The following is a 12895-nucleotide window of genomic DNA, read 5'->3' on the forward strand; positions in this document are numbered from 1 at the left end:
CCCTACAACGCTCTTGGGAGATCGACTGGTCTCCAGGGGGAGGCTCTGCGCACATAAATACTGGAATGCTGTTACGTCACAAAGGTACCGTATCACAAGTCATAGACATTGACAAGAATTCTAGATCTTTCCCTCCATTACCAAAGCAAGCTTCCAGCCTGTTCCATGGGAGATCAGAGTAACACGCCTTGTGCAATTTGTTAAAACTGCGTCGTCGTTTCCAGCTGGAAAGCCCAAGTCACCCTTTTGCTGCCTGTACTGACTGGGGATACAATACTGCCCAGCCTCTTTCCACCTAACCCACGTTCCCAGCCCGAGCTTGTGCATTTAAGAGCTTGCAGAGACACAGCTTAAGGCAAGAATCGGCGTGCCCTTCTGCAAATCTGACTTTGTAGACCCTTACCCTGTGCTTGAAGAGTACACGTGTCAAGCCAAACGTGTACGTCAGTGCTCTCCTCGAGGAAAAGGTCTGGGCTTCTCCACCTTTCTTATTTCAATAGTGGCGTGTGACCGTTAAGTCCACCTTAACTGTTGCTTCTGACTAACAATACGTGGCAGGAAGTACTTAAAATCAGCTGCCTTATGAAGAGGAGCTGAAACAGCCTCAGTGAGTCTGCCCGACGACGCTTTTCTGTTCTTCACCTGCTTGGCTGTTCTGGGCTTCCTTTCGAGTTAAAACTGGACTCACACCTCACCCACCAGTACTGCAGCTGAGAATCCCCTTAGCTCCAGTGAGATCTTCAGATACAGTGGTGGAGGGGAAGAGAAGATGGGCAAATATAATTCTGGTTCATACACTTCTAGTTCATATCTGATTCTGGATAATTCATTTCTCATTGGAGCTTTCTGTAAAACCTCACACAACTAAAGCCGGTTTTCAACAGCAGCTTTGGGCTGCTAGAAACCAAATCCTGTACCTTTGCTTTGCGGTAGGTGGGGTAAGTCCCAGCCATGAGAAGACAGGAGAGGGCAAGTCACTGACAACCTCTCCTTCTCTCTTTCCTCCCCAGAGAAGTGCCTATAAAAGCAGAAGCCAGGGTGGCTGCAGGGCCAGCCTGGCCTGGTGGCTTTAGAAAGTACAGATGAGGGGTGTAAAACAAAACCTTACCTTTCAAACTTGAGTTGAGGTCTCTTTGGCTGGGAGGTACCATGTCGCAAAGAAGGCACTGGGAAAAGTTTTGTGACACGTCCGGCAGATCCCTGACAAAGCACTGAATACAGATAAATCTGGTTAGAGAGACGTCGAAAACAATCCCAAAGCTTGCGTTCCCTAAATTTCAACAGGAAATGCTTTTTTGTCCCAGGCAGAGTCTGTCTTCCAGGCTCTACCTGTCTTCTTACCTACTTCCCCAGCACCTCCTCCAATAACGGAAATGGAAACCTGGCTTCTTACCTGACTGCTAGTAAGGCTTAATACCATTCATGTCATTAATGCTTTTCCCAAGCATGGGGAAATTAAGTAGCAGCTTTCCTTGCACAATGGCTAAGATAGCAGTGAGGCTGCAAGCAGCACATTTTTCACCGTGTTTCATGAAACCTTGCACTAACCAAGGCAGCAATAGGTAAGATCCATTCACACTTGTTTGCAGCTTAACCACACAATTGTTGATTCTCCATTGCCAACTACATTATAAGGAAAAAGCAAGCAGTTAGAAGCCAGCTGATAGAGCGAGCAGTCGGGCTTGACTCACACAACATACGAGAGCACACACACCCAGCCACTAGTAAATAGCAAGATAATTGAATTTTACAACCCAAAAATGCAAAGATCCAGCTGCAAGGATCACTAACAATTCCATAAGCAAACTATAAACCAAACTTCAACAGGGCAGATTTAGGTTAGAGAGATGGAAGAAGTTCTTTACTGTGAGGATGGTGAGGCACTGAAATAGGTTGCCCAAGCAAGTGGGAAATGCTCCATCCCATCCCAAACCAATCTAGGATACTATGAAAAACTTATACCCGGGTTGTATGTTTCTTATATTTAAGCAGCCCACTTTTCCTTTTTGTATACACCCTTATTTTACACCAATATTGTACTTGCAGGTGCCTGCAGTCAGAAACAGTGCCATCAACACGATGCCTTAGTTTCTTGCATGGGCACCTCTTCTCACTATGCTTCACTAAATGAGATGAAAACAAATGATGGCAAGTCAGCAGAGAAGTTCCAATGTAGGCTTCTGGGCTAGCGACATATGGTTACAGATAGCCGTGAAAGGGGCAAAATGCCTCAAAGAGCTTTCTCTGGTGTCTGGCTTATCTTCTTTCCTTTTCCGTATCCTCAGAGCATGTTTCTAAAGAGAATCACGCAGCACCCACACGTTGCAGGAAACTTCCTGTTAGTTATAACAAATACCTACTTTGATACCCTTTGACAGTTCAGCTTGGTTACTCTCCACCTTGCAGCGCTTGCAGATCAAAGGATCCTTGCTGTAGCTCTTGTTCTTGGCGGTGTTATCAAAGTCAGACAGCTCACTCTGGCTTCGGGGTCTCTTCTGAGCCACCTTTGTTGACTTTGGTGCAGGATGTAGAGGTGGCAGCGGTGGTAGTGGTGGAGGTAGAAAATCTTTCTTCCGGGATTCATATGAAGTTTTGGAGTTTGATGCGCACATCTCTCCCCATGGGCAGTTTGAAGGAGACTCTCTGTTGGCGCTGGTGTTGGGTTCACCTTGGTTAGCCGGTTGTCAAGCTGCCACTTACTAGAAGTTGGTGGGTCAGGCTGCAGAGCTGCTTCTTCTCAAGGGATTTGTTGGGAACGCCCGTGATTTTCCCCTCCGCGTCCTGCTTCCTTGCACCAGGGACTTCCTGAGCCTTTGTTGACTTTTGCTAACTGCTTTCCCCAGGGTCTCCCCCTCTCAAGGGGGACTCTTGACAGGAACGGGAGCTTTATTTTCACTAGGAGGGGCTCAAGGTCATGGGAGTCCTTCACTGGTGAGAGTGAATTCTTCTCCTTGATGGGCACGGGAGGTTTCTCCTTGTGAGAATTCTGTCAGCCGCGATGGCAGGCTTGTTGCTCCTAGCACTGGTGTGGGTTGTGCCCTGGCTTTGAGGAGGGGGTTCGAAAGCAGCATGCTCTGGGCACTGCCAGGCAAAATGTCTTTCCTGAGCTTGGGGCCCAAGAAGGGTTTGTCGGTGGCCTTGTGAGAGCTGTTGTGCTTTTTGTTCTCAGGGTGCTGTTGCAGTGCTGGCGTGAGGTCTTCTCTGTCACTGAATTTTGGCTTCTCTTTGGCTTTGGCTTTCGGCTTGTCTCTGGAAGACTGGTCTCTGACCTTGAGAGGATCAGGGTCACTCTTCCCCTTCAGGCCTCCCTTGGGCTGCTCGTGTACCGGGACCTTGCTGGGCTTTTTGATACCCACAGTGTGCCTGAGCGAGTGCTCCTCAGCACACACGGAAGACTTGTGGCAGTTCTGTTTAGTTGGAAGATGTGTGTCCTGAGGAGTAAAGTGGCCAGGGCTCTTGTGATTGGGCTCCTGCACCTTGGCATGCTGGGGGGGAAGAATTGCTCCTAATTCCCAGCTCCTTGCTCTTCTCATGTCTGCTCCCATGGGCTATTTCATGGAGACTCTCTGTAGGCACTGCTGGTGTGTTCACCTGAGTTAGGCAGTTGTCAGGCTGCAGGCAAAAAGAGAAAGGAGAGCTGAAAGACTGAGGTCTTCATGAGCTATTTCCCTTCTAGCACAGCTTACCAGAACCCAGGGAAATTTCCTCTTTCAACAGTTAGAAAGAGCTTGAGAGACCACGAGACAGTGGGGATGCTCTAGTGTGTGCACATCAACATCTGCTTCAGAAACACAGACCCCATTTCTCCACAGGATCGGTCAGACGTGTTGCACAGCACTCCTGGATCACTGCTAGCCCTACCTGTCACTCACTAAGAGACCAATCTACAGGAAATCTTCGTCTTTGTTTGCCACTAACCGACCCTGCTGCAAACTGAGACGATGTCTAAACCATGATATTGCAGATTCTAAAGCATCTAAACCAATCCTTATCTGTTCGTCAGTTGTGTTTTCAGTACTAAGTTCATTAGTGGCATTTTGCAAAGCCTGGCTAACAGTGTGAGCCGTTTGTACTGATTGTGTTCGTGGTGCAATAGCAGTAGGTGCAGCAGCTAATACTACGACAGCCGATATTATAGCAAATAAAAGCCAACCTATAAAACACTTAATTCTACGCTTTCTGTCTTGAATATCTGTTTGTAACAATCAAATAAAGTGATCTAAACCCCCTACACTTTCCCATTCTCGGGTGAGATTCACTGGTAGCCACGCAGCTCTTCGCTTAAAAGTGAAGATTCTAGCATTTTCCGTGACATCAACAGGAGAAATACATGTCTTAAGTATCATTTTCCCTGCTTTTATTTCTGCTGTTATCTTAGTACTGGCGTGTATTCTAAACAAGTCAGCTCTTGTAATATTAATAAAAGGTAGGGCCAAGCGCCACATATTAGTTTTAACGCGCTTAAGATTTACAACGATTGGTTTCTACACATAAATCCAAGACAGCTGATTGGTTCCTTCTTCATCATCCGGGAGCAACACTAGCTGATTGGTCCCTTCTTCAGCATCCGGGAGCAACACTAGTTGATTGGTCCCTTCTTCAGCATCCGGGAGTTGTTTCCCTCCTGCAGAACTTCCGCATACGTGGCCCCGACTTTGCTCTGAAGTACCCGGAACTAGGCCATTAGTCCTCACTACGAACTCTAACCAATGGCAAGAGCCCCGCATCGCTCACGTGCCCATTGCTTGTTAGAAAGCCCTCAACACCGTACCTTGACTAAACACATCACTGGTGTTTCACGTGGGCTGTAACGTGCCCAAGTCCTCATTGCAGGAGCATAAAGTTTACAGAAAATGGTGGCCCAAGAGCACTGCCGGTCTCAGGTAGTGATGGGTTACTAAAAGTGCCGTTAGCATACAGAAAGCACAGGCTGCCAACAGGCTATTTTAGTGTTTGGAAAGCAGCACAGGGCTGAGAAACTGCAGTCAACTTGAATGCAGCTCCTTCGCCAAATGTAACATTTGGCTTTGAAAAGGATAAGCCAAGCCAAAGCGACAAAGCCAGACACTTTATGGTACGTAACACATCTCAAAAGAGATTAAACACAGTTGCAGAATGCGATTTAGTCAAGAAAGGCCCAATAAATAAACAAAAAACCAAACAAACTCTGATTGCAAAGCAACCCCAACATGGTTTTGGCTGCTTTAGCTGGGGATGGGGCCACTGCCTTGGGCAGAGAGCTGAGGAGGGCCATGGATGCTTGCTGCAGCCCCACGGCCTCCTGCTCCCCCTTTGCCCTCCCTGGCTTTGAGATGACCTCCGCGCTGGCACGTCACACCTCCTCCTCCTGCTGCATCCCTCCTCTTCCACTCCCCATCTCCATCCCACCTCCAAAATGAACCCTCCTCGCTTTAGCCCCAAGCAAGGATTGGAGGAAACAAAGCTTTTGGGGTGCGAGGGGGAGGGAAATGAGGGAAGAGAGGATGTGAGTGACACAGGTGCAGCTGCACCCTGGCCGGCAGAGAGGGCAGCTTGTGTTCAACTCACCCTCGCTCCCCACCAGAACCAGAACAAGATCCACACATGTACGGCCACAACCATGAGCTGCCTTCCCGTGCTCCTCTTCCTACCTTCCATGCATCTTGCAGCCGGCCTGGGGGAGACCTGCTGTCACACAACTTGAAACACTGATCGATGGCAGGGAACCGAGTCCCACTCCCACCTTGCCTGAGCAAAGGCACCACCAAGTTCCTCCTGTCTAAGCCTGGAACTAACACTCCCACCAGATGCTCACATGGGCATGGTTCACATCTGGGTTTTTTTTACTAAAGAGACATTTCTTTCCTTTCCTCTTTCTTCAATACCAGTTTTCCCATTGGGGCTTTACGTGTGCAGCAAAAAAGTGCGCTGACCCCCCAGAAAGCGTACGTTTTAGATACAGCATCTGTAACAGCAGCCTGTCTGGTGGGTATTACAACAGGCTTCAGGATCCTCTACAGTTTACAGACTACACTGGAAAACCACATCCTTGGGTAGCAAACATCTTGGGCGCAGTGTCTGATGCAGACAGGACCTGAATAATGCACAAATTGTATCACAATAGTGCATAGAGACATGCAGAAATCATTCTTTCAAGGCACAGTTACACTGCCCAACATAAAACCAAATAATGGGAAAAGCCCCAAACAAGAACTGTTAAGGCCATTGCAAAGAGCTCACCTCACACAACCCACGAGAAGCAGAGCTACCATGGGGCATGGAAGCCTGTGGGATTCCCTGAGGGAATGGCGTTTCCCTATCAGCGAGTGCTCAGAGCCAGGCTCTGGTGGCTGCCGGCGGCTGACTCCGGCACAGTCTTCCCTGAATCCATTTCAGGAGGAGAAGAGGCTGATGCCTTGAATCATGACCCTCCTGCCACTCTAAGCACCTAGATTTGCATGCATTCTTGATCTTAAAGGAAGGGGCAGGGGGTGACAAAGAGGGGAGCAATTGAAACGGAGACTTCTTGTTCATAAATTAATACTTAAACCTCATTCAGAAGGGAAACGCTCAGACCGTCCAGAGAGAAAAGGCAAACTGCATGAAAACGCTTGCAACAACTCGTAACCAATGGGCTACTTTGTTTATTGTTTATTTCCCCAGATGAATGAATGGACCGTCTGAGAAACTCCATCACACTCAGGGCAGAAAACATCATTTACAAGAGGGGCGTATGTCCCCAAAAGAAGTTGAAGATGTGCAGATTTGTAATGGGAACCAAGAGGGAAGGGAGAGGACAAAACAAAAGCAAGGACGTCGCAGTCAGACTTTGACCTTAATTTACAGAGGAGCTCTCTGTGGGGTTTTCAACTGTTAAACAAATGGCATCTTAAAAATAGAACATTTGACAATTTCAACACATGCATTACTTCTCCTAAATAAATAGGGCATGGAAATGGTTTTGCTGTGCTACCATAGCTGCCTCCTTTCCTTAGGGGACTTCACCATCACCTGCTTTCCCTTGGATTCATGATTTTGGTCCTCAATGGCAAATGTGATTTCTTCCACTATTACGTGTTTTGGTTTTATTCATTCATTCATTCCTCCATTCTCACTTGTTAAGACCTGATACAGGCCCAAGTGGAAATGATGAGCATCTTGCCTAACCCTTCACAGACCTCTGACCTGGCTCGAGGCTTTTAAAACATTAACTCTTATTGAAACAGTTTCCTCCATGACCTGCAACAAAGCACAGCTTCCTATGTGGCTTGGTACTGATGCTTCCTCAGCTTGCTTTTGAAACAAAACCCCCAAGTACCGCCCTGCATACCTATGACACAAACTGCCCGTGATCCCATTTCCTCCAGTTCCAGCGGAGTTTGCCCCGGGAGTGGGAGCAGTCCTTGCACTGGCACACGGTAGCAAAGCACATGTGCCCTTTCCCAGTTGTAAAGAGGCAAATGCCGGTACATGTGCCTTCACCAGGTGTCTTCTTACCAACTCTGCTCACACAATGCACTTGCATGAGCTTTCCAGGGCAACAGATGATCACCATCTGGGCAGCAAAGTGCCTAAAGGGCCGGCAAGGACAGGACCTGGTGCACCCACAGCTTGCAGCGGGCGGTTCCCCTGGGGTGGGCAAGTGGCTCTGCAATGGGAGCACGCTCTGGCAGCAGGGAGTGAGAGGGCTGTATGCAACATTACAGTCCCGAGGGGACCTGCGTCCCTGCTTCACCTTACGCTTACCCATAACTGACACTCTGCTAAGGTGCTTGCAGACTCCCACAGTGGTTTTCAGATTCAATAAAGCCTTCTCCCTTCCTTCCTCCTCCTCAGCTGCCTAGCCTAAAAATTGCTAAATTGCTTTGAAGACATGGTCAGAAGGCGGCATCGACCCACTAGTATGGAATCGAGCTCCAAAGTGCATGTCAAGCCTTCAGGCTGGCTGGCCATCCCATGCTTCCTGAGAGTGTGAGGTGTCCCTGCCCATGGCAGGGGGGTTGGAACCAGATAATCTTGAGGTCCTTTCCAACCCGAACTATTCTATGATTCTATGATTCTAAGAAAACAGTGAAAGCTGAGCCCCTCTCTGTCCCTGGCTCACCCAGAGCAGTCCAGGGAGAAGGAGCGCAAGTGAAGTTTGATGGGTAAAAGAGCGAGGGGGGGACATGGACCTTCCTTCCACTGGTTAGGACAGCTTATCCCTGAAATGCACTAAGGCTTTCAATAAAGTTAACATACAAGGACAGCCCCTTGAAGGTACACGAAGGCCCAGCCAGGATCTTGGCAGTCCCGCTGAGACAAGGGGGGCACAAAATTACAAAATGGAATATATAAACCTTTAGAATTAGTTTTGAGTAATGTTAAGTGTGATGGCTTTGTAACAGTAGCAGTGGAAAATTACTGAGGTGCAGGATACATGGAGAAAAAATAGAGTACAGCTAGAGAACACACTGAGAATTCTCACACGAGATAAATTGTTATAGTTGACATAGTTTTAAGAAAAACAGTCTAGAAAAACAGGACATAGGGATAAGGAGTATCTGGGAAGGGCAGGTGTCCAGGATGGGCTACAGCTAAACTAACTGATAAGTAGGAGGATAGGAGTCTCTGGTGCTAACGAACCAATTAAACTGGTATAAACATCTACTGCGCATGCTTCAAAGGCTGCCAGAAGTGATGAAGAATGTTGGAAGAAGTAAACGACCCTCAGAGACCACCACCACAATTCTGTACGCATGCGGGGAGCTTTCTGGAAAATGATGTAATCAATACGTAGCCTCATGAATATGTATGTATGCCCAGTGACTGTAGAAGGACAGCGTGTGTGGCAACTGAGGAGACACACGTTAGGTGGAGCTATCCCCCGTGTCTCCCGGCGCCACAATAAAGAATACCTGCTTGTCAGCTTGAAAACTTTGTTGGCGAGTTTGTTCCTGGAGTTTTCTCCGAATCACCGCACTGCCAGGGTAGGCGAGAGGACTCCAGGCTTCCTGGTGGCAGAGGCCATTTCTACAGACACGACTTTTGGAAACGCAGACCTTTTGTTCTCCACTTTCGTGACCATCCAGACTACTAGCAGGTAGTTTACACAATACTGCTGCACACACGCAGACCTGTTCCTCCATCCTGAAATCGTGTGGAAAACGGAGCTCATCCTTTCCTGTAAGAACAGTTATTTTAGGACACCATTCTCTTCACCACTCCCACAGGTCTGTCCGAGACAGGGCAAGGCATGCCAGAGGGGACCAGAGGGCTAAGGCACACTGTGAGATACGAGGAGAGCTGGATGCTGCTGTCACACAACAGGAAATCTCTGGGTAGAGAACGGTGTCCCCTTTCTGAACACACAAGTGCCGCAGATGCTGCCCTCAGAGTTACTGTCACCTGCACAATCACAGTTTCAAAATGCAGCCCCCAGCAAGGAAAAAATGTTTGCAAACAGCTCATTATTCCTTGGGTGTTCCCTTGACAAATTCCTAAGTTGGTACCAATTCCTGCTTTTAGATATTCACTGACACCAACAACGCTTACAGGCAGATACCCAAACACAAGATTTGTCTTACGTTCCACATTCAACCACTCAGCCCCTCCTTAGAGAGAAGTGATTCCTCCCCATGTAAGCTCTCAGACCCAGAACAGTGTCCAAACAATCACAGTGACCCAGTACAAGCCAAGTACCCCCTCCTGTCAAAATGGCAAAAAGCAACAGGACAAGGAGTCCTCAGTGTCAGTGATGTCCCTTCACCACAGCAGAGGCAGAGCTGTTTCCAACCACACTTGGTCATTTTGCCACCCCAGCTGTGTTTGGCTGACAAGGTTTAAACCAAACAAGACCCTCAGGAACACAGCTCAAGTGCTAAGAGCATGTGTGCGTGGCAAGGAGGAAGACAGCGGCGATGACTTGAGCAAACTCGCAGCACTGAAGGCAGTGGCTCTCCCCCACTTCTCAGGACAGCGGGTGGCTGACAAATGCAAAAGGGTGAGGTCGGAAACAGGCAAGGCAGTAATTTCTGTGGCTTTTATTATAACATAACGCTGCCTGGCGCTGATGAGGTTGTTCCTTGCCAATGCAGAGGTAAAGACACCAAAGGCTGCACCTGTGCTCGCAATAACCTTTCTCTCAGATGTCTTCTGGGCAAACAGCTGTTGCAACCCGGGAGATGTTGCATAATAACCTCGGGAGGAAGATTTCCTTCTTGACGGCACTTCCTCCTGTATAATTCTTGTTCTGCTGGTTATTCATCATATTCATCATGTTTGTAGACCATCAATACCTTGAGCCGTTCAGACAATTCATAGCACTTTGTCGTTTTAAAGGAAGGTGTCATCAACGCTGTGGCTTTCCTCCTAAAAACAGTTGAAAGATTTTCCATTATACCCAGATCTATCCCACGATGATTCCTTTTCCTCTGCAAGTGCTTTCTAGCTGAGAATTCAAGAGTTCAACACCTGAACTACCTAAGAATTCTATAAAGAGAGGCTGAGACTTTGAAAGTGCAAAAAACAAACAAAGAAATCCCAAGGGGAAGAAAACAAGAAGAAATAATAGTAATAGAAATCAGAATAAGAATGATAGTAAGAAAAAAAAGTTCCAGGTACTTAAGAAGAAAAAGTTGTTCCAGGTACCTACAACGCTGTTCCAGGTATCTACGACACGGTTCCAGGTACCTACGACGCTGTTCCAGGTATCTACGACGCTGTTCCAGGTACCAAAGATGTTCTTCCAAGTACCTAAGAAATTGTTCGAGGTACCAAAGAAGTTGTTCCTAGTTCCAAAGAAGTTGTTCCTGTTTCCAAAGAAGTTGTTCCTGTTTCCAAAGAAGTTGTTCCTGGTTGTAAAGAAGTTGTTGCAGGTACCTAAGAAGTTGTTTGAGGTGCCTAAGAAGTTGTTCGGGGTACCTAAGAAGTTGTTGCAGGCACCTAAGAAGTTGTTCCAGCTACTTAAGAAGTTGTTCCACTTACCAAAGAAGTTGTTCAAGGTACCTAAGAAGATCTTTCACGTACCTAAGAAGTTCTTCCAGGTACCTAAGAAGTTGTTGCAGGCATCTAAGAAGTTGTTGCAGGTACCTAAGTAGTTGTTCAAGGTGCTTAAGAAGTTCTTCCAGGTGCTTTAGAAGTTGTTCCACGTACCAAAGAAGTTATTGCAGGTACCTAAGAAGTTGTTCCAGCTGCTTAAGAAGTTGTTCCACTTACCAAAGAAGTTGTTCAAGGTACCTAAGAAGCTGTTACAGGTACCTAAGAAGTTCTTCCAGGCACCTAACAAGTTGTTGCAGGTACCTAACAAGTTGTTGAAGGTACCTGAGAAGCTGTTGCAGGTACCTAAGAAGTTGTTCCAGGGGCTTAAGAAGTTGTTCCACGTACCAAAGTAGTTGTTCAAGGTACCTAAGAAGCTGTTCGAGATACCTAAGTAGTTCTTCCAGATACCTAAGAAGTTCTTGCAGGCACCTAAGAAGTTGTTGCAGGCACCTAAGAAGTTGTTCCAGATGCTTAACAGGTTGTTCCACATACCAAATAAGTTGTTCAAGGTACATAAGAAGCTGTTCCAGGTACCTAAGAAGTTGTTGCAGGTACCTAAGAAGTTATTGCAGGTACCTAAGAAGTTGTTGCAGGTACCAAAGAAGTTGTTGCAGGTACCTAAGAAGTTGTTGCAGGCACCTAAGAAGTTGTTACAGGTACCTAAGAAGATCCGGGTGCTTAAGAAGCTGTTCCACGTACCAAAGAAGTTGTTCAAGGTACCTAAAAAGCTGTTCGAGGTACCTAAGTAGTTCTTCCAAGTACCTAAGAAGAAGTTGTTTCAGGTACTTAACAAGAAGAAGTTGTTCCAGCTACTTAAGAAGAAGAACCAACTTTAACTAACTTGAGCATCAGTTAAGGCATTTTACTTTTCAGTCTCAGCCAGTGTATACTCTGTCTAACATAATGGACCAGTCTGATCAAGCTGCTGGTCAGTGACAGCTGCTCCGATGCTGCGTTGAGTTCCTCAAAAAGCTCTGGAAGAAAAGAGAGAAAACGTTTGGTTGGTTTCACACAAGAGGCACGGAGGGACAACAGCAGCACACTGTCACTTGGGAAGTCCCGTTAAAGACATTGTTAATACAGAGAGCTCAGCGGTATTAGAAGGCTGGAAAGTGTTCACAAGCACGCACGGCAGGGCATATGAGAGGAAAAGGCACTCACGCGTGCATACGCACCGAACCACTTCCATTGATACTCCATTGCCAACTACATTATAAGGAAAAAGCAAGCAGTTAGAAGCCAGCTGATAGAGCGAGCACAGGCGGGCTTGACTCACATAACATACGAGAGCACACACACCCAGCCACTAGTAAATAGCAAGATAATTGAATTTTACAACCCAAAAATGCAAAGATCCAGCTGCAAGGATCACTAACAATTCCATAAGCAAACTATAAAACAAACTTCAACAGGGCACAGGTTAGAGAGATGGAAGAATTTCTTTACTTTGGGGATGGTGAGGCACTGAAATAGGTTGCCCAAGCAAGTGGGAAATGCTCCATCCCATCCCAAACCATTCCATGATACTATGTAAAACTTATACCCGGGTTGTATGTTTCTTATATTTAAGCAGCCCACTTTTCCCTTTTGTATACTCCCTTATTTTACACCAATATTGTACTTGCAGATGCCTACAGTCAGAAACAGTTAGTGCCATGAACATGATGCCTTTGGTTTTGGCATGGGCACCTCTTCTCACTATGCTTCACTAAATGAGATGAAAACAAATGATGGCAAGTCAGCAGAGAAGTTCCAGTGTAGGCTTCTGGGTTAGCGACATATGGTTACAGATAGCCGTGAAAGGGGCAAAATGCCTCAAAGAGCTTTCTCTGGTGACTGGCTTATCTTCTTTCCTTTTCTGTGTCCTCAGAGCATGTTTCTAAAGAGAATCACGCAG

The 12895-nt window shown here is 46.9% G+C and overlaps 1 protein-coding gene across 1 annotated transcript in view; it reads right to left on the reverse strand.

The window, feature by feature from the left end:
* The window catches only part of LOC136006318 (AF4/FMR2 family member 1-like), a 107184-nt gene that overhangs the window by 70848 nt on the left and 23441 nt on the right, over positions 1–12895 (reverse strand). The window contains 8 exon segments of the mRNA XM_065664359.1: positions 2729–2850; positions 2852–2991; positions 2994–3077; positions 3080–3491; positions 3493–3612; positions 10613–10881; positions 11113–11658; positions 12160–12204. Coding sequence (XP_065520431.1) covers positions 2729–2850; positions 2852–2991; positions 2994–3077; positions 3080–3491; positions 3493–3612; positions 10613–10881; positions 11113–11658; positions 12160–12204 — 1738 coding nt within the window.

This window comes from Lathamus discolor, chromosome 1 (genome assembly GCF_037157495.1).
Source record: "Lathamus discolor isolate bLatDis1 chromosome 1, bLatDis1.hap1, whole genome shotgun sequence".
Taxonomy (NCBI): domain Eukaryota; kingdom Metazoa; phylum Chordata; class Aves; order Psittaciformes; family Psittacidae; genus Lathamus; species Lathamus discolor.